The sequence below is a fragment of the Lodderomyces elongisporus genome, chromosome 2 (genome assembly GCF_030384665.1).
Source record: "Lodderomyces elongisporus chromosome 2, complete sequence".
NCBI lineage: Eukaryota > Fungi > Ascomycota > Pichiomycetes > Serinales > Debaryomycetaceae > Lodderomyces > Lodderomyces elongisporus.
This window is the reverse complement of record NC_083674.1, coordinates 2,757,622-2,781,521: the sequence shown is the minus strand read 5'-3', so window position 1 is coordinate 2,781,521 and position 23,900 is coordinate 2,757,622. Positions and strand designations below refer to the sequence as shown.

Below are 23,900 nucleotides of genomic sequence, written 5' to 3'. Positions count from 1 at the left end.
TGTTTCAAGTGCATCCTTACACCGAGTTTCAAGTGCATCCTTACACCGAGTTTCAAGTGCATCCTTACACCGAGTTTCAAGTGCATCCTTACACCGAGTTTCAAGTGCATCCTTACACCGAGTTTCAAGTGCATCCTTACACCGAGTTTCAAGTGCATCCTTACACCGAGTTTCAAGTGCATCCTTACACCGAGTTTCAAGTGCATCCTTACACCGAGTTTCAAGTGCATCCTTACACCGAGTTTCAAGTGCATCCTTACACCGAGTTTCAAGTGCATCCTTACACCGAGTTTCAAGTGCATCCTTACACCGAGTTTCAAGTGCATCCTTACACCGAGTTTCAAGTGCATCCTTACACCGAGTTTCAAGTGCATCCTTACACCGAGTTTCAAGTGCATCCTTACACCGAGTTTCAAGTGCATCCTTACACCGAGTTTCAAGTGCATCCTTACACCGAGTTTCAAGTGCATCCTTACACCGAGTTTCAAGTGCATCCTTACACCGAGTTTCAAGTGCATCCTTACACCGAGTTTCAAGTGCATCGTGTATATAAAATACTTCCTTAGAATCGACCATACATAAATTTTCCTTCTCTCGGTTCTTCTATCGCTCATTCAGAGACATGTATAGAAATGCGGGATATCACGTGGCAACCTTCTTTACTCAGTTCAACTTGATCTTCCTTTTGAACTGAACTACTCACATCACATTGATTATCAAAAATCCTTCTAAATCTGTACACTGATTTTTCCAAACATCAAAGAACCTATTACTAGAAACATTACCTTTGACAAAATTATTCAGTGACTCTACAAAGGCTTAATCATTTTTTTTTTGCTTTATCCTTGACAGAGGTCTTGTACCTGTTCTCTATATATTTGGTTCATGTTTGATGTAAACTTTTGTACTCAAAAAAGTTCCCCCGGCTACAAGCCATCACACATACATAATATTCTAACGACATCACTTATAGTATTCTTCTTCATAATATACTAAAGAGCAAAGTTTATACTCACTGTGAGAGATGCACAATAACTCAAGTTTGTCATTGCGCTAGATATTCATTCAAAGAATTAAATTGTCCTCGTTACTCAATCACGTGACTAATGCATTATAGGTCGAAAATGAGTCCAGTCAGAACCCACTTGCAATAACCTCCCTTGTTTAACGCTTAACAGAAATAAAATTAAAGGGTAGTCTTCAAGCTTAAACAAAGTGGCCTCGCTTTCGGATAAATCATCATGTATACATGTATTACCAATTAATCATTATCTCTATATACTCATCTACAATGTAACCAACTCCATCTTCATATTCAACTCATTTGAACTCTGTGGTAACACTTCTTGCTGGCTATCTTGTTTCTCCAGTCCTTGGTCGAGCCTGACAAAAAACCCCACATATTCATTTAAATCCACATCATTAAACAAATAGAGCTTGTCTCCATCCCGGAGTCGTATTTTCTTGCCCTTCCCAATAATTGTCTTGTTCACTGTACACGAGTTGGTGCTCATATCCAAAAGCCAGGTCTGTCCCATTAAATCTGTAGTGATTATGCAGTGTATCTTCGACAACCTATCATCACTCACGGTGTAGTCGCACACATCTGCCCGGCCAATAGCAAATCTCTGTTTGGTGATTGTCACCGAATCTGTCTTGAGCGAGTTTGGTATAGGCTCAAAATATATCGGCCGCGTGCTCTTGCTATCCTCAATTTTCATCCGCTTCACTCCGGAATCCACATCGGAGCCGTTCCCTGGTTTCACCTGCTCTAGCGACCTCTTAATCGGCTGCGATGCTGGTAAATTACGCATGGGCTGCGATTGAGGCAAGGGCACAATTCTTTTGGGGACTTTGAAATCCTGCTGCTCTTTTGTTTTCCGATTCTTCCCACTATCCAAGGGACGAAGCATTATATCCTCATCGATTTTACTCATCGACTCAATGTGGATACCATTCTCGATTTTGCGCGACTGTTGCGATTGTGATTGCGATAGACTCAACGATTTAGGCGACGAGCTAACTTCGTCTACTACATCACGTAGCCATCGGTGTTGCAATGCCTCCTCTGCAGTAATTCTCCGCCTTGGGTCAACTTGTAAACAGCATGAAAGGAAATCGCGCCCCTCCTCACTAACCTCATATGAGTTGAGTGGCGCTTCGTGAAACTCTCCATGCTTGATTTTCTGGAACATCTGCTTTTGAGTTTTGCCGTTAAATGGTAGATGCGACGTCAAAAGCACATATACTAAGCAACCCAAAGACCAGAGGTCAACCAGTGACGAGTAGTTCGAGTTGGCAGTATCCGTCATTTGTGACAGACCGTATTTTCCTGTAATCACTTCGGGTGCAACATACGCTAGCGTCCCGCAAAATGTCTTCATCAACGTCAGATTATCGCTAAACTTGGCCAACCCAAAATCGGTAATCTTAACAAATATGGGATCGTCTTGCATAATAAGGATATTATCCGGCTTCAAGTCACGGTGCGATATACCAAGCTTGTGCACATACAAAATCCCTTCCAATATCTGCTTCGTAATCACTTGCGTCGCGTCTTCTCCAATTGCACCATTGGCAGCCACAAAGTCCATTAAATCTCCGCCAGGAACTAACTCCATCACTATGTAGTAATTTTCCGTGTCTTCGTAAAACGCCTTCAACGAAACAATATTTGGGTGATTCAACTTTTCCAAAATTGACAACTCGCGGTCAACCCCAACCAAGGCATTCCCCATTCCACTCGTGTTCAATGCCTTACGACGATTGATAATCTTTACTGCAAAGGAATTGCCAGTAGACCGCTCAACACATTTCTTCACAGTGGCAAACGCACCTTGTCCTATCGTTTCATTCTTGATAATAAAGTCCTTGTAGATTCCGTTATCCTTGGCAAGTGTGCTCGAATCGGGCAGGAGTGAAGGGTTGAACTTGTCTGTGAATATAACAATGAATTTAACAACATCTGTCGGCACTCCATTCCCCACACTAATTTCATCCCCCTGGTTCAATAAGTAGTTTGATCCTTTCACTAGTCTACTGCCATTCAATGAAGTCCCATTCGTTGACGTATCTCGAATCCACAATGATTTGTCGTTGACATTGAGCCATACTAGGAAATGTTTATTAGAAAGCCGCGTCGACGAGCTCAACTGAAGATCGGACTCATTAGATCTACCAAAGAGCCACGTTATTTTGCCATCTTTTTCTGGTTTGTCGTTTACACTAAGATGCTTGGTTGGATACTGGCCCGTGGCGCATAGCAATTGGCATATCTTGTTTGGATCCTGCGACTTCTGTGTTTGCGTCAAAGGCGATTGCTGAGTCGGCTGGGTTTGAGTAATCTGAGTGGCCTCCATATGACTTATTGAAACGTGTAGTTGTCTCTAGTTGATATAAACCTTGTACTGGAATCTAACACGATAGGGAGAGACGCTGCTCTTTCATTATTATTATTATTATATTTTTTTTTTCAATAGAAACAAAAAGAAAACTATATTTCAAGTCGCGTCTGGATCCCAAAGCCAAAAAAAAAAAAATCAAAGGGAAAAAAAAAAATTTGGAAGAAAAGAAAAGAACAGGAAAATTTGGGAGAGCGAAAGTTGAAAAGTACGCGCGAATATGAATGTTGGAAGTCAAGAGTGAAGAAGTGTGAGGATAAAAGTTGGTGTAAAGCTGTATGTTCAATTTGTTTTTAATTGACATGGTAGATGAGAGGTAGACATCTCTACAGTAGGCAAAAAAGAACGTTTTGTATAACAGCTACTTTCTTACACTTAGTATGGAGATATGAAAAAGCAGTTTTCATCGTCTACCTACCTACCAGACTAACACTATCCCCCCTCCCCCAAGGTGATAAATCTAACTCTGGAAAAGAGAGATCTTTCCAAGTAAAATATTACCCTCAACCTTTTTATATAGAACCATTCCTTTCCCTATACACTTCCAAGCACATCATGAAGATGTGAAAATAGTTTCCTCCGTCAAGTGCAACTTCAGCACAAACTAAATTGTCGAAGTGATCACAATTATGAAACATACTTTTTTAGGTAGCGCTTCTCTATACCCGACTTACCCCAAGCTTATCGCTCGCACGAGCCGGTATATCACATACTACAAATATATATATACCAAAAGAAAAATAATAAAATGAGAAACTTATATATAGAAACATATATATAAACACTTATATATATATATATATATATTTATACAGATATAAGCACCACAACTAGATCCCCTCCTGCTTTATCATATACACCCATCACAGCACCCAACACGAAATGATTGCAAACTCCACCAATATTTCCAACAGGATGTTCAGGTCTCAAAGGTTTGTCATCCTATTGATTGTCACAATGTTTACACTACTTCTCATCATCACATCCTTGGCAGGTCACCACGAAAAGGTGATTCAAGGTGCTAAGGCATTGGCCGAGCAGTATAATAGTCACGGAGGAACCAAACTTCCAAGTGCCGATAAGAGCGATATAGAAATGGAATTGGCAGCCGAGGAAGAAGAAGAGGAGGACAGGTTGAGGCAACAAGCAGAAAAGGCCAAAGCCGAAGCGCAGAAGAAGGGAGACGGAAAAGTACCACAGAAGGATACTAAAGCTTCCACCTAAATTGATATACCCACTGGTGTTTTTAGAAAAAAAAAATGGGAGATACATTTGTTAAAGATTTTTTTTTCTATTCAATTTAAACCATCTTCACATTAGAAATAGGTTATACTGTTAATTTTGTTATCCTTGTTTCTGCTGTTGTTTCTGCTGTTGTTGTTATTATTGTTTTTTCTTCCATTTATTACTCATCTACACACCTTTCCAGATTGCTTTTTCTAGATACTCGCCAGTCTTTTTCGTTTGCACAATACCCAAATGCATTAGCTCAAAACAGCATTGCAAGAACCAGGAATACGCCACTTTTGCCCATTCTTTGTCGTCCTTTATACTGCTTGGTCTCGTCAAGGACGCACAAAATGCTTGATAAAAATCATGGAGGTTGATGGATGCCGGCGCTTCTTTATAGACCTTGAACATTTGACGAAGTAAAGGATCAATCGAATTATTCAGAACCGATTTTAAATAGATTTCAGGGTTATCCAATGCAGATTCAATAGTCTGTCGCAAGTTTGGTCGTAAACAATTGATCATCAAGTTCTCAAAATTCTCTTCGAGTAGTGGTGCTCTTTCAAACTTTTCATGTACAACTCCTCCATCCAAGGTAAAGATTTCGTTGAATAAAATTTTCTCAAAAGACTTTGTCAATAACTGATTCTTGAAATATGTTTGAAGAGTGCTAATAAGCTCAGGAGAGCCATTAGCAGCAAGTTCTGCAAGCGACTTGTTCAACTCAACCAAATGCAGATCCTTGACTCCATCTAATTCCTCAATACAATTACTTGTTATGTTTGAAAGTAAGCTCAAGCCAGTATTTGCAGAGTTGAGACAATCATGGAAATATTTCGAGGTCAACAATTCACCCTTGACCAAGCTCTTGTATATTTCGAATTTCTCTTTTCTCTTCTTTGTATCTAAATTATAAATAACGTTGATGACATTCATCATTACCAATTTATGTGTTTTGAATTGTCCTTTTGACTCGTTGAATAGTCTCAACACAGTCTCATCTTTCCTCACAGCATCAAATTTTAGTGAGTCCAAATTCAGGATATTCTGTTCAATGTATTGCTTATAAGATGGCAATTTCCTGAGTCCGTCTATATACAATTCCATTGATTCTTTTGGGACTTGAGCAATCAATATCGATAGTGGCAGTCGATAGAAGTGGATCATATAACACAACTTCAACTCAGCTATTAATGCATCAATTGAGTTGTTTGAATGTTGAAAACGGTTCAATATAATGGTGCTCAAATTGCTGTTGATCAAGAATGGATTATACTCGTTCAAATCGGGTGTGAGAAACAAATTGTTCAAAATAGTGTATCCCAAACTCACATTATCATTACTCTTGAATTTGTATCCGTTGAGTCCGGCACGGAGATCGTTTGGAAAATTATTGCTTACCCACGAACTAACAGTGTCACAGGAAAGTGCCAAGAGGAGTCTTACATGGACTTTACGATGCAACGCCTGGAGCATCCTGATTACTTGGCTCAAAAGTTGAGTATTGAACAAATTGGTATCCTCAATCATAACCACTAGTCTATCTTGCTCATCTTGACCATCCACATTTTCTTCCTCTTCTTCTCCTTTATCATTATTGGTAGTATTTCTGTTGATTTCATACCAATCGGCAATTACTTGCAAATCATATGAGAGCCGTTCGCTATAGTCCAAGCCCCCATGTATATCTTCAAATTGCGCATTTATTTCTTTCAATGCACCTTTTATATGCGGACTATTCTTGGTATTGAGTACAATCAATGTGGTTCCGTTTTCTTCTTCTGAAAGATCGTCTGTTCCCTCATCTATTGTGTCCTCATATTGTATAGCATCTTGCAACTGCTCCAAGATTCGCAAATTGTTTGCAGTGTTGGAAGTCATTTGGATATACCCAATGGGCAATCTGTCATTAGAAAACAGGTCTTTTATAAACCTTGTAACATCTTGAACAAGATTATCATTTGCATTGTTAAGAATTAATTGGATCTTTTGGAGCTGGTGTTCCCAAATGGTCTCGTAAAGTTGGTATCTAAATCTCACATTTTCATAAGGTTCCTTTCCATCAAACAAAGGAAAAAAAGGTACTCCATCCAGCTTGCGTTTCTTTTGTGATAAAGCCGGATTATATTGAGGAAACGAATCAATTGCTGGTGATGTTTCCAACGGTCGTTTATTCAGTTTCGGTTTGATAAAATAATGTGTTTTGAAATTGTTTTCATTTGTCTCATCTTCCACTTGAGCATTTGAGTCAAGTTCTGCATCCTCTTGAAGCTTTTCTACATCCAAGCCATTCTTTTGAGAATCTTCAGAAAGTTTAGAGTTCTCGGTGGGCATTTTGGGGATACCAATTCATATATATATATATATATATATGTATATATGTATATTCTTAGATTTGTATTTATGTAGTATTTGCAGTAGATGTGTTTGACATATAAAGAAGAGAGTGAGAATCTGTCAATAGCGTGCGCGCCGCACTTTGATCTCGAATTTGTTCTTTTTTTTTATTTTTCATTTTCTCGCATTCTGCATTTAGCTTCATCAAACTCGTCACGTGTGTGGTATACTTTGCAACGGAAGTGAACGTATCGATACATTCTAAAGTTTCCTTCAAACTTTCATTTTTGGTACTAAATACAAGGCACTTGAAAGTATTGTGAAAGAGTAGGAAAGGCTATGATTTTTGGTTATTTGGCTATTTGACTGTTGTTGTTGTTGTTGTGTTTAGGAGTATTCATAATTCATACTAAACAATTGCATTTCATTTTATTTTGGTTCATTTTTGTTGCAAAAAATCAGAAATTCAAGGTTGTTCTTGAAAACTATCAATTGTAGAGGACATGAACCAAAGATATAAACAGAGCAATACCATTTCCTCAAGGTCAACAATAAAGTATAATTGGAAATGGAATGAAACGGAAAGAGGTTTAACCCTTTCCCAATCTTAAAAGATATCTACCCTCAGGGTCTTATACAGTTTTTTTCACAATGTCAGCCACTAAAGACTAGTAACAAAAAGTACTCGCAGTTGACTCTACATAGCGACTATTGTTTTCAAAACCTACTTAGAGAATTTAATTTGTTCAATAAAGCTTAACTTGGACTTTGAAGGACAAACCTCGGAAGACCAACTCACAGGAGACAAACCTCGGCGGGGGGGGGTGGAAGGGAAAGGGAAGGGGGCCAGCAGCCAATTTTTGAGTTTCAACGAAAAAAAATATATGTTGTTCCACCTAGCAATACTTTCCTCAAATGTTATTTGTAAAAAAAAAAATTTATCTGAAAATAGTCAATTTCGGGTAGCATTCTTTCCTTATTGGGTATATACATATATATATATGTATACATAAGAAAAAGGTAAAGGTAGAGAGTAAGAAAAAAGAGATTCAATTTATAAAATTTCATTCCTGCGAAATGATGTGAGATACAGCAACAATAAGAAATTGATATCTACTAAAAAATAAAAAAATAAAAATAAAAAATAATTATTTAAATAATTAATTATTTTTTTATTGCTTTTACACACTCATTAGTTTATGCAAATGTACATTAACTAAAGGAGATATCTTCGCTTTTACGGGGAAAAGGGGAAGAAGAAATGAAGAGAGGGGAGGGGGGGGGTGTATGATGATGAAGATGAAGATGGTGATCAATTTATTATCATTACCGAAATAACTATTATTATTATTCCGGGAGAAAGAAAAAAAATAAAAAGCACCTTAGCGAGGCATTAACAATGGATTTCAGATTGGGATCATTTATTTATCAACATTAAACCTTTTCCAATTTCTCGAGTCATTTCAAAATCAATTTCCAAATAAATTTCAAAATAAATTTCTGAATCCCTATTTTTTTCTTTTTTCCTTCCTCAATACCAAAAGCAAGAGCCACAGTATTGGAAATAAACTCAAGAAACATACTGATTAAACAAAAAAAAAAAGAGTCACAAGTATGGTGGATTCTAAAAACAATGACAAGACTAGCCAGTCCCCCATCAATATAAACGAATCTCTGGGGTTCGTGGCAAAACATAGTGAAATCACCAATGAGCTTAAACACCGAAATAATGCAAGATCCTCTAGATCATCCACATTAGATTCAAACCAATCAAATTCCTCAGCATCAAGCACCTCGAGTGCTTCTTCCTCCTCTTTGACCTCAACATCAACTTCATCCTCATCAAAGCGCAGATCAAAAAGACACAAGTCATTCATCAACATTGCTCCCCTAAACACACCTCTACAACATAGGTTGGAAACTGTTGGTGTGATTTGGCATTGCATCAGTATCCCATTCTTCATCTGTTTATTCCTACTCATGATCTCATTGGGCTGGATCGTTTGGGTGGTAATCATTTTGCCTTACTTTATATGGTGGTATGGATTCGACTTGCACACCCCTACAAATGGCAAAGGTGCTTACAGGGTTAGAGACTCGGTCAAGAACTTGATCATTTGGGAATGGTTTGTCAACTATTTTCCTATTCGTGCACACAAGACGGTGGAATTGGAACCTACATTCAATCGTGTTTTGGTTGAAGACTCAAACGAAGATGACGACGATGATGAACAAGACTTGATCCTGGAGCTGCAACTAACAACCTTGGACCAGCTTTTCAAATTTTTTGGCTTGAAAAAAAGGATAAACACTACTGAATTTTTCCAGAGCAAATCGAATAGCTCAGCTGTATACAAGAGAGTTTCCACTGGACCAAGGTATATCTTTGGATACCATCCTCACGGCGTGATATCAATGGGAGCAGTTGGCTTATTTGGAACTAATGCTTTGAGAAATGAACCATATGAACCATTGTTTAAATGGTTGAAACCATTTTTCCATGACCCTTCAAAGCACAAGCCTTTATTTCCAGGTATTGGCAAAATCTTTCCGTTAACTTTAACGACCCAATTCACTGTACCATTCTATAGAGACTATTTAATGGCATTGGGGATCAGCAGTGCATCAGCTAAAAATATCAAAAGCTTGATCAGCAATGGAGATAACTCTGTGTGCTTGGTTGTTGGTGGCGCTCAAGAATCCTTGCTCAATACCATGGTGGCCAAGAGTTCGCGAATCGGCCATGGCTACAAAGATGATACCGAAGATGTTGACGAAACTGAGGAGGAAGAGCATGAAGAGAATGAAGAGAACAAAGACCTAAAGGAGGAGAAGGAAAAACTTGAAGGTGCGAAGGAGGCTAAAGAACAATCTGTTGAAATTGAAAAACCTATCAAGAGGGAGGTCAAATTAGTCCTCAATAAACGTAAAGGATTCATCAAATTGGCCATTGAGCTAGGCAATGTATCACTAGTACCAACTTTTGCATTCGGAGAAGCAGATGTGTATAAGCTCACCATGCCACCACCAGGGTCACTTGGATACAAGTTCCAACAATGGATGAAAAAGACATTTGCATTTACAATCCCCTTTTTCAGTGCACGAGGAGTATTTATCTACGATTTTGGATTGCTTCCATACCGTAATCCAATCAATATAGTTATGGGCAAACCTATACACGTCCCAGAAGGAGCATTACAGGACTACAAGTTGAAGCATCCTGAAGAATTTGAGAGCGAATCATCTCAAAAGACATCGCCGACCGATTCAAATGCGAATGAGGGTGAAACTCAAGACAAGCTGAACTCGTCCAAGTCAACTATTTCAAAGCCACCTAAAATGAAAAAGACCAACTCATTCACAGATATTTTCAAATCGAAAAAGCCATCGACACCAAAACCAAAGGCAAAAGTTCCACAACAGCTATTGGACTTTTACCATAAGCAATATGTTGACGAGTTGAAAAGAGTTTATAATGAAAACAGAGAAAGGTTTGGTTATGGAGATGTCGAATTGAACATTATTGAATAGTGTACAAATATATTTCTTCTATAACATTTACAATATTTACAATATTTACAACATTTACACATGCCTACTGCACATTTCTTTTGTATCTTTTTGCTATTCTTTTTTTATTTCTTTCTTGTTTCCACCTCCACATGTTTCTTGAATTATATATAAATTAGTGTATCTCTATATTTGTTATGTTAATTCCACATCAAGGTGCTTTCAGCTTGACTCTTCCTCGCCCCATTTCCTCTTTTTTTCATTCGACTCAAACTTATCAACCAAAGATGGCCAAATACTTTTCTTTTCCAGAATTTCACCCAATCTCAAATTCATCAAGTCGTAGGCATAGCAAATATTGATTTGCTCAAGATCATATTTTCCATCCAATCTCCTTATTCTCTCAAAAATGCTGGGCTGCTTCTTTTCTATAATCTGTTTATGCACATCTCGCAGCTCCTTCTCCAAAGTATGTGCTGGTCCACAGTTGCTTCCCATTCCACATCTAGAACTGAAATGCGTAAGAATCAAGTTATTGCAATTCATCAATTTAGACACAGCAATCGCTTCAATGGCCGTGGAATGTTTCTTTGCAATGGCTTCCTCCAACAATTCATTGTCCAATGACGCCTCATGGATCAACAAGTCGGAATTTCTACCAACTTTTGCAAACTCGGGGTTTGGTCTAGTATCTCCCGAGAAAGAAACAGTGAATGTTTCATTATTCATAGCATCAAGAGAAAACTTGAAGGTCGACGAGTAAGCCCATGGACAGTGGATAGCACGCACCATTGCAACAGATTCCAACTTACATGCATCGTACATTTCCTGAATTGCAGTTTTGTCAACCGGTTTCAACATCTTCCTCTCAGCAATAAACTTTGACGCAACATCCATTCCCGCCTCTTCTCTAATTGCAAGTTTTTGTTCAAAATCTGCAAGACTCAATCTCTCATATTCAGCGTGTCTTTTGCCTTGGATGAAATCTTCACAACTAAACATCTTTAATCTTGAAATATCAAAATTAGAATGATACTGCCCTTCCAAATTGTACCAGTCCTTAATAAATGTCATAAATTGCCATGGGATGATTAAATACAATGTTCCAGAAGCATTGACCTCAAACCAGTAATTAATGAGGGAAATAGTACCAAGGTGGTGGTCAGCATGTAAATGAGACAAGTGGAGAAGACGGAGCTCCTTGAATATGACATTTAAATCATGACATGAGTCATGGCCAAAGTTTCGCAACAAACTTCCCAAAGTATTCTCTCCAGAGTCGAGGAAAATCGAAGTATATGAAATCTCTCCAGCCTCATTTTGGTATGGAATTCGTAAAAGGTTCGATAAAACATTTCTGTATATAGTGGGCAATGCCGAGCCTGTACCAAGAGTGCATATATGCACCGATTCCTTAAGTGACACATTTTCTGCCTGTTGTGGGTGCAAATTGAACTTTGTATCTTGCAAAGTCTTGAATTCTAAATCATTTTTCCCTTCCAAACCAATAACTGCCTCTGGAAACAAACTTTCGTTTGATGACTTCGATGCATATGCATTCTCTTGCTTGACACTATTTTCAATGAGCATAACTTCCTGAAGCGCGTGAAGCCTTTGCACTCTATCATCACCACCACCACCACCACCAACACCACTAAACCACTCTTTTTCAAACTTTTGCAGATCCATCAAATTAAAGTTTTCATTCATAAATGCTTTTGCCCTAATATGAAGAGTGGCAAATCTATCATTAACAATGACATTGTTTGCAATCAGTCTATGGCTGATATAATGTCTTGTGGTTGGTGGGAACTTGTCAATAAATTCAGATTTATACTTGTCCATATCAAATGGAATATCATCGCCGAGGAAATGGTATACTAAACCCAAGTTTTCGTATTCAAACCACTTTGTGCTGGTAATCGTATTCTCATAATATTCCTTACTTGGAATATCGATAAACAAAACTTTGGGAAATACTTTTGCTGGGCCCATAACTTGTTCTGGTTTTATCACGTCACCATTTGCAGCAACAACACTTTTCCCGTCCGTCAAGTCTCTAAATATAGGACCAGGCTTCAATCCTAATGCAATCGCCTTTTTGGCATCAAAAGTACCTCGAACTGGAGCAAAGTCAAAACAGTAAGAGATTGCTTTTTGGAATGGAACCAACGTTTGGACATTGGGCAAATCGACATGTGTGTGAAGATCTCTTTGTGTAGGGTCCGACTTGTAAGATTCGGGATCACGGCTATTAACCGCACTTGTATCTTTGGGGAACATAAATGAAGCAAGTTTTTGAATAGCATTGTAGACGCTCAGTTTGGGAGTATCGGAATCAGCCTCAAATCCTTGAGGTGAAATAAGTATAGACAGTATCTTAACCTCATCGTTTTCGAGAATCACTTGTTGCTGATTATCAGTATTGGCATTTATGATATCCAAGTCAATACCATGACGAAACACAAATAGTCTCCATGTAGTGATGATGTACGACAACAATGCGCCATTCCCAACTAGTTTCACACCTTTCTGCACGGCATCGCAAATTGTAAGAAATAGTCCAGGAAGACCACCGATATCCAGCCAGCTTGTCACTGCACCAGTGATGCAAATGGCATCTAGCTTTGGGTACTTGACATCTGCTCCAACGGCATTGATGATACGTTGTGTGCCCTCTGGAACTTTCCCAATCAAGTATCTCTTGCCTCCACGGGTGGTCAAATTAACAGTCGGTCGCGCCGTGTCGTGAGTAATATGATTTACTGTAGTGAATTTCATCGATGTGCTAATTAACGATTGTTCTTGAATCAGTTTGATTGTCTTTTTCGGAAGCCTTACTCGCCTTTCGTTCTGATTATTGTTGGTGTTGTTCTTGTTCTTGTTTTTCTTGTTCTTCTTCTTCAGGAGGTTGCTTAAATCAATGAGCCACTTCTTTGGTGTAGGCTGCAAATTCGGTATCTTTCTCTCCGTCCTGGTTGAATATCTGGAAACAAAATTGCAAAACTGTGCCCCAGCACAACCACTCTTGACAGGAAACAATGTTGATGTTAAAGTCAAAGTCAAAACTGATAAAATCACACTTTCACAACGTGTGCAGGCAAAAATAAACTAAAAAAAACAAAAGAATAGAAAAAAGAGGAGAAAAAGAAAAAAAGAATAAAAGAATAAAAGGGAGAAAGAAAGGCGTACGAAAAAGAGGGTGTTCACAAAAGGAGATGTACAACCTTCTCATCAACTTTACAGGAACTAACTTCGCTTCAAAAGTCTTTTCCAAAAAGATCAAAAAAAAGCCATCTCTTCTTCTTTCTCCCTCTCTCTCTTCTTGCGTTTTGAGAACTAGAATCTAGTTTTGTAGCACAAAAGTTTGAAGAACCAAAACAAGAGAAATAAAAAAAATGAAAATAATAAAAAAGTATAAACAAAAAATTTGGCCAAGAATGAAAAGCTTCCAGTCACGTGAAGATAAAAAAATGTCACATTCATTTTTTTTTGTTCTTTCCTCCTTTTTCGTTTTCTGTCACTGCTTCTTGTTCTGTCATGTGTTCTCCACTTTTTAGTTGCAACCAGCAATAAATATATTTATAAGTAAATATATTTATAAATACAAATATAAATATAAATATAAATCTTTTATCTAAATTTCAAACGTGCATAGTGTACTATATATAACATGACAGATGAACGTTTAGTTACCACAACCACCACCACAACAACAATCATTATTTAATCTATTCTTCATTATACATTATTATGAGTGACGAAGTGGCTGTTACTTCGGCGTCTCCGACCCCGACCCCTTTGCCAACCCCAACTCCATCATCAACGCCATCAAACGATGAGGTTATAAACCTCCTATTCAATCAATATAAAGAAATACATCCGGTAAATAATAAATACATGTTGAGAACCGAGGAAGAAAAGGACAAGGTCCAATCATGGTTCAACTTAAGAACATTGCCCATTATTGGAAGATTTGTACCTGACGTCGATGAACGAACAAAATTGATCAATGATCTTTTGGAATTTCAGAAAACAACAACAAATTATCGAGATTGGTACGAAACGTCTTTGAAATTAGACGAATTACTAGGAAACAATGCTTGGAAATCGGATCCAAAATCCGACATTTACGACTACGACTTGATTTACAAACACTTGAACATGATGAGGCAAGCGCGATTAAGAAACGACTTTAAATTTCTATTGTATTACGTGCGAACAAGCTGGATAAGAAACTTGGGCAATATAGGCGATGCAGATTTGTACCGTCATTCGTATGTCGGTACCAAGAAACTCATTGAGGAGTACTTGCAAGAATGCCAACTAGCACTAAACTATCTTGTTGAGGATGGCGGGTCTCAGTTGGATGACAGGTATTTACTAGGTATGCTCATCCAGACGAGAAAAAACATTGGTAGAACAGCATTGGTGTTATCTGGAGGCAGTACTTTTGGTGTCTTTCATATTGGAGTCCTTGCAACGCTATTTGAAGCTAATTTGTTGCCCAGGATCATAAGCGGTTCTTCTGCGGGATCTATTATGGCGAGTATATTGTGCTCTCATACAAACGATGAAACGGTGGAGTTGTTGCAGACTATTGCTAGGCGGAGATTCAACATTTTTGACATTACAGACTATGATCCAACAAAAGTTCAGGGCAAATTCCGTAAAGTGTTGGTCTTTTTGGGCCACTTGATCAAGTATGGTACAATCTTTGATATCGATGGACTACAAGAAACTATGATGGGCTTCTTGGGAGATTTGACGTTTAGAGAGGCATACAATCGAACAGGGAAAATCTTGAACATTACTGTTTCGCCAGCTTCGATCCACGAGCAAACACGTCTCCTTAATCATTTGACAGCTCCCAATTGTTTGATTTGGTCTGCTGTGTGTGCCAGTTGCTCAGTGCCTGGAGTGTTTCCCTCAAGTTCAGTTTATGAGAAAAACGTAAAGACAAACGAGATACACGAGTGGAACAATGACGAGCTGATGAAGTATATGGATGGTTCAGTTGAAAATGATTTACCCATCACGAGATTGCTGGAGATGTTCAATGTTGACCATATCATTGCTGTCCAGGTCAACCCTCACGTTGTACCAATTATGAAAGTTTCCGTGAGCAATATTGGTGGAGATGTGGAAAACGACTTGAGCTATAAGCTAAAGCATCTCCTTAATAATGCTTACGATTTTGTATCTTGTGAGGCTATCCACTATTTGCAGTTATTGACAGAGCTCGATATCCAAAAGAACCTTTCTAATAAGCTCATTTCGATATTATCCCAAAACTATTCAGGTGACATCACGATCCTACCCGACTTTAAAGTTTCTGATTTTGCCAAGATTTTTGAAAACCCCAAACCCGATTTCTTGCTCGATTTCATCTGCCGCGGTGCCAAGGCTGCATGGCCCAAAATTTCCATAATACACAATCACTGTAGTATCGAGTTTGGTCTCGATAAGGCAATCAGTATACTTCGTGGAAGGATTATAACTTCTGCGAATAATAGAATTAAAGGACTGGAGGGCGAGATGAAGCGCAGTCAACTGTACTACAAACCAGTGCATGCTACTCTAACATTTAGTACATCACCGGTATTAGTTGCTGATGCACTGGCTACTGCACCAAGTACTCCAATAAAGCCACAAAGGCGACCCATATTGAGAAACAATACCGGGAACTTGTCGCAAAGACGAATAAAGGCTAGATCAACAGCATTTGAAGGAAGTAGCGGCCACATTTTTCACAAAAAGGGTAGTTCGTCGACTGCTCTTACACAATTGGCTCGTGATTATTTCCCTGGTGATTCTGCTTTAGCTTCAGACGAAACTGGTGGCGAGACAGGCGGAGAAGGAGAGATTGGACTTAAGAGTAGCGAATCTGGTGAAACTGCACTTATACCTCACCAATTTAGCATCAGGCAAAGGATCCGTAAGACAAAAAGCTCGAGCAACTTTGCAAACAATAGAAATAGGTCTGAGTCGAATATATCGACCCCTCGAAATAATGAGAGGGATAAAGGTTTTGAAGATAGCTACGAGAAGGCCAATCTTCCATCGAGGTCGCGTTCGTTAAAGAATTCGTACATTGGCTTAAACAGACTCAAGGATAAAGAGAATAGCAGTCAAGATCTTATGAAGAGGTTGGAAAAAGAGCGAAGGAATATTGCAAAGAAGAATGGTAATGGGTATAAACAAACGCGAATCAATTTGAGCGAAGACAGTGATGACGAAGCATTGTTGCAATGCAGCGACGAGTCTGGAAATGATGATGCTGGTGACGAAGAAGAAGAAGAGGAGGGGGAGGAGGAAGAAGAAGAAGAAGAAGAAGAAGAGGAAGAAGATGATGATGATGAAGACGATGATAGTGACAGTTATAAAAGAGGTGATGAGGAAAGTTTAACTCAATCAGGCGTCATTAGTGAGGGTAGGAGTAGAAAGAGTGAAAGAAGCGAGAATAGTGAGGATGAAAATGACGACTTGAAAGTCACACCAATCACTAATGGAAGTAGCGAAGATAACATAGTGCGACATATAAGCTCTGCTCCAGCGGTGCCAACAGCGCCAACGATGCCACCTGCACCAGTGCTAATGGAAAGAGGAACGGAAAGTCTTGTTGACGAGATAGGTTCATACTATGGAGTATGAATTAAGTTCGATGCCTAAAAGTATTTTGCGTATATATATATATATATATATATATATATATATAATTACATAAATATATATTGTATTTTAATTGATTATATAAGTTATTCTCTGATGAAACTAATGACAACTGGCACGAGAAGACCTAGTAGTCGGAAAATTATGTTCATGTTATCACTTTGATTTAGTATAGTTGAATTGCTTGAACTCGATCCTGGCACCTCTGCCCACTCATTTATTTCATCTCCACTAGAATTGTAGTCAAATTCATTCATGACATGTGTCACCACGTAAAAGAATGTACCAGCTGAGAATAAAAGCAAAATTGCTGTAGTGTACAACAAATCAATATGAAGCAAAGAGACAACAATTACGGTGATCCAGGCAAAAACAGGCGTCAGCAACGCAAAAAGGGAAGTATGCATATATATCACCTTATTAGCCCACCCTTCTTTACTCAATATCGCACCAAGGCTAATGGCCGTAGGTAAACGGTGTATAATGATTGCGAATACTATTGTAGCTCGAAAACTACTGCGAGAGTTTAGAAACGCAGAACCCAAAGAGATCCCATCAACAGATCCATGAACTACCAAGCCAAGTGTAATTGATGACTTGATAACAGACAAATACCCAGAAGCATCCTTAACAAAACCGATATGGCCGCTATCGCCACTAGCTTCGTTTATCCTAGATTCAGTTGGGGCTGATGGTATTATTTCAGATGTGAATTTTTCAATAATGTACATCAAGACGTATCCAATAAGCATAGGATATCCAATACTCGTAGTATTTGTCTCAGAATCAGCATCTGCTAGAACCTCAATGCCTTCTGGTAGTATAATCAAAAATGATGTTCCCAAAAGCACCCCCGAGCTGAAATATGTAAGGTAAGTGAGCTTTGATTGCGAGAGTGCCGATGAGTATTTCACAGGTAAAAGACTAGCGCCAAATGTTGCAATACCAATGGCAATAGTTATTGCTAGTAGCTCCAAACATTGTAAAAGCGTTATCGTCATTTAATTATTGAGAGTAAAGGGCAAAAAGAACGAAAACGGCACAGGGGAGTTAAGGGTAGTTAAGGGTAGTTGAGGGTATATTAGACGACTTGAATGGAAGCGCAGAGTAAAGCGTGTAAGTTTTAGTAAACGCGTCCATAAGATTGTATGTGCGTAGCACTATTTACCATCTTCAAAAAAGGTGTAGAGACCTTTTCCCAGTTCCACAGTACACAATAGCCATACTTCCTTTTTTTTTCTAAATGAGTAAAAACCCAAGCTGAAAATTATAACAAAACCTTATTATCCTTTCGCCGAAAAAAAAAGAGACCCGCTACAACTTTTTCGTATATTATTCTTCCTCGTTGATGACCAATGGAGATCATAGAACTGCTGTAACGTGCTTCAAGACTGGTGACTATATCAAAGCACTTTCCATATTTAACCAGTTGATATACAAACTGAAACAAGCACATTTTCTGGATTTACCACCACTTTCAACATTACTTGATCAACGGGCAGCAGTTTACGAAAAATTGGGCCAGCATGACCTTGCTTTGAGAGATGCAAGGCTGATTATAGAGAAAGAGCCGGCTAATTGCAAAGGGTATCTTCGAGCTGGTAAATTGCTCACCTTGCAAAATAAGAAATTTGAAGCATACAAATTGTACCAAGAGGGGCTCTATGTGATTGATAAATTGAGTAAAGAGGCAAGAGTCGAAGTAAATGAAAAATTGTTTGCTAGTTTAAAACAGCAGTATAGGTTTTTAAATCTGGAGTTGAAGCAGCAGTCAAAAAAACTGAATGTTTTGAAGTCATCGAGCTCGAGGACATTATCGCAATCATCATCAAACTCGAGAACATTATCGCAATCGTCGTCAAGCTTTACCTCAGCATCAACTTTGTTATCACGCTCAACATCTAGTTTGTCATCACGTTCAACATCAAGATCAAGTTCAGTTATTTCAAAGAGATCTCAGGATTCACCATCACCAGCAAATGTAAAACGACTCAGAATCTGCTTAGATCCTATACGTATCCTTCCGTCTGAAGTAGTGGCTCAAATATTCACCCACGTCAGTGATGCACAACTCTTGCGATGCTTACTAGTAAGCAAGTCATGGTACAAAGCTCTCACATCCTTTCCATGGTTGTTTACATTTAATTGCAAAATGCTAATAACTTTAGAGGAGTTTCGATTAGGGGTCAGGTTTATGAAACAAAGTGCATCGCACTCAACTTCAAAGCAAATTAAACACGTCAAGATCAACCATGTTGCTAAACAGAAACTCGCACATGTGTTGAGCACATTGGTCACAGAGCCACACTTTCCAATATACTCATTGGATATTGCCGACTCGTCATTAAATCTCCAGTTGCTTTATGCAATTTTGTCAAAACATAGCTGGCGACTCAACAATTTCCAGCAACTAAAGAAAGTCCGGTTGGGTATCAATTGTAGTATGAAATATCCGCACGTCTTGCTCAAGCTCTTTGCGAAGTTGGAAGAACTTGAGATTACAATTTTAAAACCTGAAAACAGTTCAATGAATCTTGTACCCATTACAGATAAAAGATTCAAGATTTTAAAAGAAACTCCAGTGCAAACGCAATACACGTTAAAGAAGTTGTGTTTAATTAATCATTCAAAGTTGTTACGAAACGAAGGTGTTGCCATCACAGCACAGACATATAGTCCATTCCCAGTTTTACTAGATCACAGTTTCCCGAATTTGGAAGAATTAACATTGGTTTCATTCCAATTTGCTAATCATTTGCCTCAATTTGGATACTTTGTATCGCAATTAAACTGTTTAAAATCCATGTATCTTGAAAACAACGATGGTCTTGACTTATTAACACTATTGCAAATGTTTTTAAACTATAAACCCTCATTCAAGCTCAAACACTTTACATTTCGTGAGAGCCGCATCTCATCTTCCATTTCACTTCAGCAAATTTCAGAAACGTACCTTACCCAATTCAAGCATTTGGAGACATTGGACTTGTACGGTAATTGCCTATCTACTAAAGGGTTGTACAAGTTGCTCAAAGTTTGTGGCAAGACTCTTGCCTCGCTCAACTTGGGCAATGCCAACTATTACTCGTTTGAAATGCATTCTCAAAGGAAACTTGAGCTTGGGAAAATTACCCAATATTGCCCTTTGCTTACGACACTTTGTCTAAGCGATATGAATATTGATGCAATGGCGATGCTTCATTTGACCAAATCTATTTCACAGTCCAATCTTTGTTTACGAAACTTGGATCTCAGTTTCAATGCTTTTGATGGGATGGATTTGTTGCGGTTCTTGGGTGTGTTGGAAAAAAGACTTCTTGAACCATTGGAGACGTTGGTGGTGCATGGAATGCTGATTCAGAAGGACACTTTAGAGTATGTGAAAAGAAAATTGTTTGCCAAGCACTGTTTATGCGATCCCCAAAGATTACGGTGGTCGATGTATGGAGTAAATAGCTGGGTTCAATAAAGTAGCGTACGACGAATCTTCATCAATCGATTTGTAAATCTCTCTACTTTTGCAACCATTTTATAAACAATGTCGCGAAAGCAAAAAAAAAAAAAAGTTTAGGTCTTCTTTTTTCATTGGGTTTTTTTTTTTTTTTTACTTTTTCTCCCTCTCTCTCTCCCCCCTGCCAGTGACGCAAAAATTCGAAACAGAATTTGAGAATACGATGAGTAGTTGATACACTATTTCTCCATCAAGCAATTAAAACAAAAACAACTACAACTACAACAGGACCTGAAATAAGAAACTACAGGCAAAGACAATATTGAAAAAAAGATGGCATTAACAAGGAGTCAAGTTCATAGTCATCAGAAATCACCAGAAAAGGCAGCATTGCTGAATCCTGAAGATGTTTCACCTGAAAATATTCTAGGCAATGATGATGATGATGATGACGGTGAATCTAAAACTGCACAACAAACATTGCCCATTAAGCCAAAGAAAAAAGTGTTTACTGACGACGATCTAGTAGATGATTTAGCTACCAAATCTAGTCTGGAGACTGCAACTTCAGTACAAGAAGAAAAAGAGGGAAAAGAAGAAGATGAAGAGGATAGCGACTCTGATGATTCCGGTTCTGATTCTGATGATGCACCAGAGGAAGAATCTACGAGCACAGCTAAGCAACAGGCTGTGCGTAGACAAGAGGAGGAAAAACAACGTCAACTAGCATTACAAAAGGCCGAAAAAGAGCGAAGGAGGGTTATTGATGAGCGAAATAAATTACAAAAACAACAAAAGAGAAAGAATAGTGAAAAGTCTTTGGGTGATGCAAAGAATCAGGAATTGCCCGAGTTCTTACCAGAAGATATCGAACTGTTTATCAAGCAGAGTACTCCAGTGGTACCGACAAAGCCAAATAGACATATTCGACTTGAAGATGAGGATCAAGACCTCGATGGGGCAGAGCTTGAATCTTCTATGCAAAGGAAAAGAAAACTTGAGCAGAAGTTGAAGGAGTTAAAGAATAGAAAACGTATTAGTGTGAAAAAGGGTCCTGTTTATGTCCAAACACAGACGTTTGGGTTAGCACGTAAAGTAGTACCGAAGGCAGAGAGCAAGATTGTTAAAAACAAGGCGAAATGGCTAAATAGAAAATCAATAAATAGAAAGTAGATTAAATCACCAGTGGTTTTTTTTCAAAAAAAAAAGAAAGAGAAAAGAATAAAAAGAAACATTAATAATAAGAATAATGCAAAATTTTGAAACTAGAAACTAGAAACTAAAAAAAATTTCAAAATGCAACAGACTCCTTCGATTTCGCCAGCAAAAAAGTGGAAAAGAGTCTATTGCATATAGTAAAGTCTATACAATATTTGGGTGGGGGGGTAAAGAGAGAGAGGGTTCTTTGGTTAAATGTCAAGGTCTTTGAATCTCAATTTCAAGCAGTATGGACACATCATGTGGTCGCAGCGATGGCACGTGAAGCGGGATGGTGTGTTCAAAATGACTCTATCTTGGTACTCAATTAAACCTGTGCTGCTATTGTTTAGATCGAGATGGAGTGGCAGCAATATCGGTGTGTGTGGTTTTATTGTGGGGCTTTCGGGACATGTAGTGTCCAAATGAGTGAGATTGGTATGTGAAGTGCACGGTGTTGTAGAGTTTGTCTGTACATTTCCATCGGCATTTCTGATTGCTGCAGAGTTGTATGAGATTTGGGATTGTGTACTACGGTGATCAAAGTAGCCTTCAGCTTTTTGCAATTTCGGTGAATTCATAATCACGTGCTTATGGTCTTGAAAGACAACCAGGCTATAATATCTGAGATTGTCAAAGACATAGTTTGAGGAGGAGGAGGAAGAAGAAGTAGCAGCAGCAGCAGCACTGGAGTTGCTTGAACCCAAGTTGGAAGTTGTTGTATTTGCTGCCGTGTTTAAATTTTGACTAGTATTGTTAGCAACGGTTGAGTTAATAGATGACTCAGTGCATTCTTCATTCAAGCTGTTGGAGCGTTGCAAGTTTGTGTTATTATCCTTGTACAACACTGAGCCATATGATTGTCCACAGGAGCAACAATACCATTGGCAGATTTTGTTTTCAAGTGCTGCTGTACTACTTGCTGTTGATGAAGGCAGTAATCTTCCTGGTGATCTTGTCTTGTTTTCCATTCTACGCCGTGGCACACTTATTGCTTTTGAATCATTAGTAGATAAACCCGAAGGTGGAGGGGATGGCGATGCTCTTGGTTTAGTAGATGCTCTGATTGTTGCATTTGCATTTGCATTTGTGGTAGTTGTACTACATGTGTCACTTGTGCCAGTTGTTGCACCAGCTGCCAAGGCTTGCCGCAGCACATTTGTTTCCAATGCAGATGGAAGTTGCAATAGTGGGCCTCGGTTTGTAAAGCTGCTTGTGACAGGAACAGGGGCCGATGCGCTCAAAAAGTGATCAAACGACGAAATGGTCAATGATTCTGATCTTTTCCTTTTAGTAGTGGATTTGAATGTAGAGTTTGTGGGACTATTACTAGAACTCATACTTGTGATGGTAGTAGCATTTGCATTTACAGTCGCCGTTGCTGTAGCAGTTGCAGTTGCAGTTGATGTTGATGTTGTAGGTGATGCGGTTGTTGCAGTTGCTGGTGATACTGGCAGCACAATATTGATATCGTTAGGCATACGATGTTCTACCAACATTTGCATGGTATATATATATATATATATAGTAGTGATGATACTGTTATGGATCTCTATATTGGCACTAAATGAAGAAAATTGTGCCAAATCATAAAAAAGGTTTTTTCCAAAATCCAAATGAAAAAGGTGACTGAGCTTTGTATATTTATAATCCGCTCAAGTGGTTGTACCTTTAGTTCTAGTTCTTGAGACTAATTCTGAGACCGATCCTAAATCTATAAATCGATTTGGTTGCAGTTGTTACACCTGATTATGCGTTTGCAACGCAAGTAGACGAAGTGGGCTCTGCTACACTATATATATATACACACATATATACAAATATACATTTTAAGTAGAATTGAACATAGGTAATATGACATGAAGGAAATGGGTGGGATATGCATACCAGGTAATTGAAAGAATAGAAATTGTAATATAGAAAATAAATAAAAAAGAAAGAAAGAAAAAGAACGAACGAACGAACGAAGTACAATTGAATTTTGGTTGTAAAGGGCCATTCGGTGTAAATCGCAGCAATGTTGGTTAAGTTTGCACAACGGTAAAGAAAAAAACCTGGAGCAAGGCGACATTCAACAGGCTACCGACAATTCTCTAGCACAA

General features: G+C 38.5%; 8 protein-coding genes across 8 annotated transcripts; 4 read left to right on the top strand and 4 right to left on the bottom strand. All coding sequences in view use genetic code 12, as the record gives it.

Annotated features, from left to right (window-relative positions):
* Positions 1-1,286: 1,286 nt before the first annotated feature.
* Positions 1,287-3,359, bottom strand: RAD53 (Protein kinase protein rad53; the record flags this gene model as incomplete). The annotated part of the gene is made up of 1 exon (XM_001527430.2): positions 1,287-3,359. One exon carries the CDS (start codon positions 3,357-3,359, stop codon positions 1,287-1,289), a length of 2,073 nt encoding a protein of 690 aa, XP_001527480.2.
* Positions 3,360-4,814: 1,455 nt separating this feature from the next.
* ORC3 (Origin recognition complex subunit 3) lies at positions 4,815-6,965 on the bottom strand (the record flags this gene model as incomplete). The annotated part of the gene is made up of 1 exon (XM_001527429.1): positions 4,815-6,965. The coding sequence occupies one exon, from the start codon at positions 6,963-6,965 to the stop codon at positions 4,815-4,817; it is 2,151 nt and encodes a 716-aa protein (XP_001527479.2).
* A 1,617-nt stretch (positions 6,966-8,582) lies between these two features.
* On the top strand, positions 8,583-10,499 carry DGA1 (diacylglycerol O-acyltransferase 1; the record flags this gene model as incomplete). Its single annotated transcript, XM_001527428.1, has 1 exon — positions 8,583-10,499. The coding sequence occupies one exon, from the start codon at positions 8,583-8,585 to the stop codon at positions 10,497-10,499; it is 1,917 nt and encodes a 638-aa protein (XP_001527478.2).
* A 201-nt stretch (positions 10,500-10,700) lies between these two features.
* PVL30_002316 (uncharacterized protein) lies at positions 10,701-13,259 on the bottom strand (the record flags this gene model as incomplete). The annotated part of the gene is made up of 1 exon (XM_001527426.2): positions 10,701-13,259. One exon carries the CDS (start codon positions 13,257-13,259, stop codon positions 10,701-10,703), a length of 2,559 nt encoding a protein of 852 aa, XP_001527476.2.
* Positions 13,260-14,231: 972 nt separating this feature from the next.
* Positions 14,232-17,132, top strand: TGL5 (Lipase 5; the record flags this gene model as incomplete). Its single annotated transcript, XM_001527425.1, has 1 exon — positions 14,232-17,132. One exon carries the CDS (start codon positions 14,232-14,234, stop codon positions 17,130-17,132), a length of 2,901 nt encoding a protein of 966 aa, XP_001527475.2.
* A 1,366-nt stretch (positions 17,133-18,498) lies between these two features.
* DIA2 (DNA-binding SCF ubiquitin ligase subunit dia2) lies at positions 18,499-20,619 on the top strand (the record flags this gene model as incomplete). The annotated part of the gene is made up of 1 exon (XM_001527423.1): positions 18,499-20,619. One exon carries the CDS (start codon positions 18,499-18,501, stop codon positions 20,617-20,619), a length of 2,121 nt encoding a protein of 706 aa, XP_001527473.2.
* Positions 20,620-20,934: 315 nt separating this feature from the next.
* PVL30_002313 (uncharacterized protein) lies at positions 20,935-21,774 on the top strand (the record flags this gene model as incomplete). The annotated part of the gene is made up of 1 exon (XM_001527422.1): positions 20,935-21,774. One exon carries the CDS (start codon positions 20,935-20,937, stop codon positions 21,772-21,774), a length of 840 nt encoding a protein of 279 aa, XP_001527472.2.
* A 236-nt stretch (positions 21,775-22,010) lies between these two features.
* Positions 22,011-23,303, bottom strand: PVL30_002312 (uncharacterized protein; the record flags this gene model as incomplete). Its single annotated transcript, XM_001527421.1, has 1 exon — positions 22,011-23,303. One exon carries the CDS (start codon positions 23,301-23,303, stop codon positions 22,011-22,013), a length of 1,293 nt encoding a protein of 430 aa, XP_001527471.2.
* Positions 23,304-23,900: the final 597 nt, after the last annotated feature.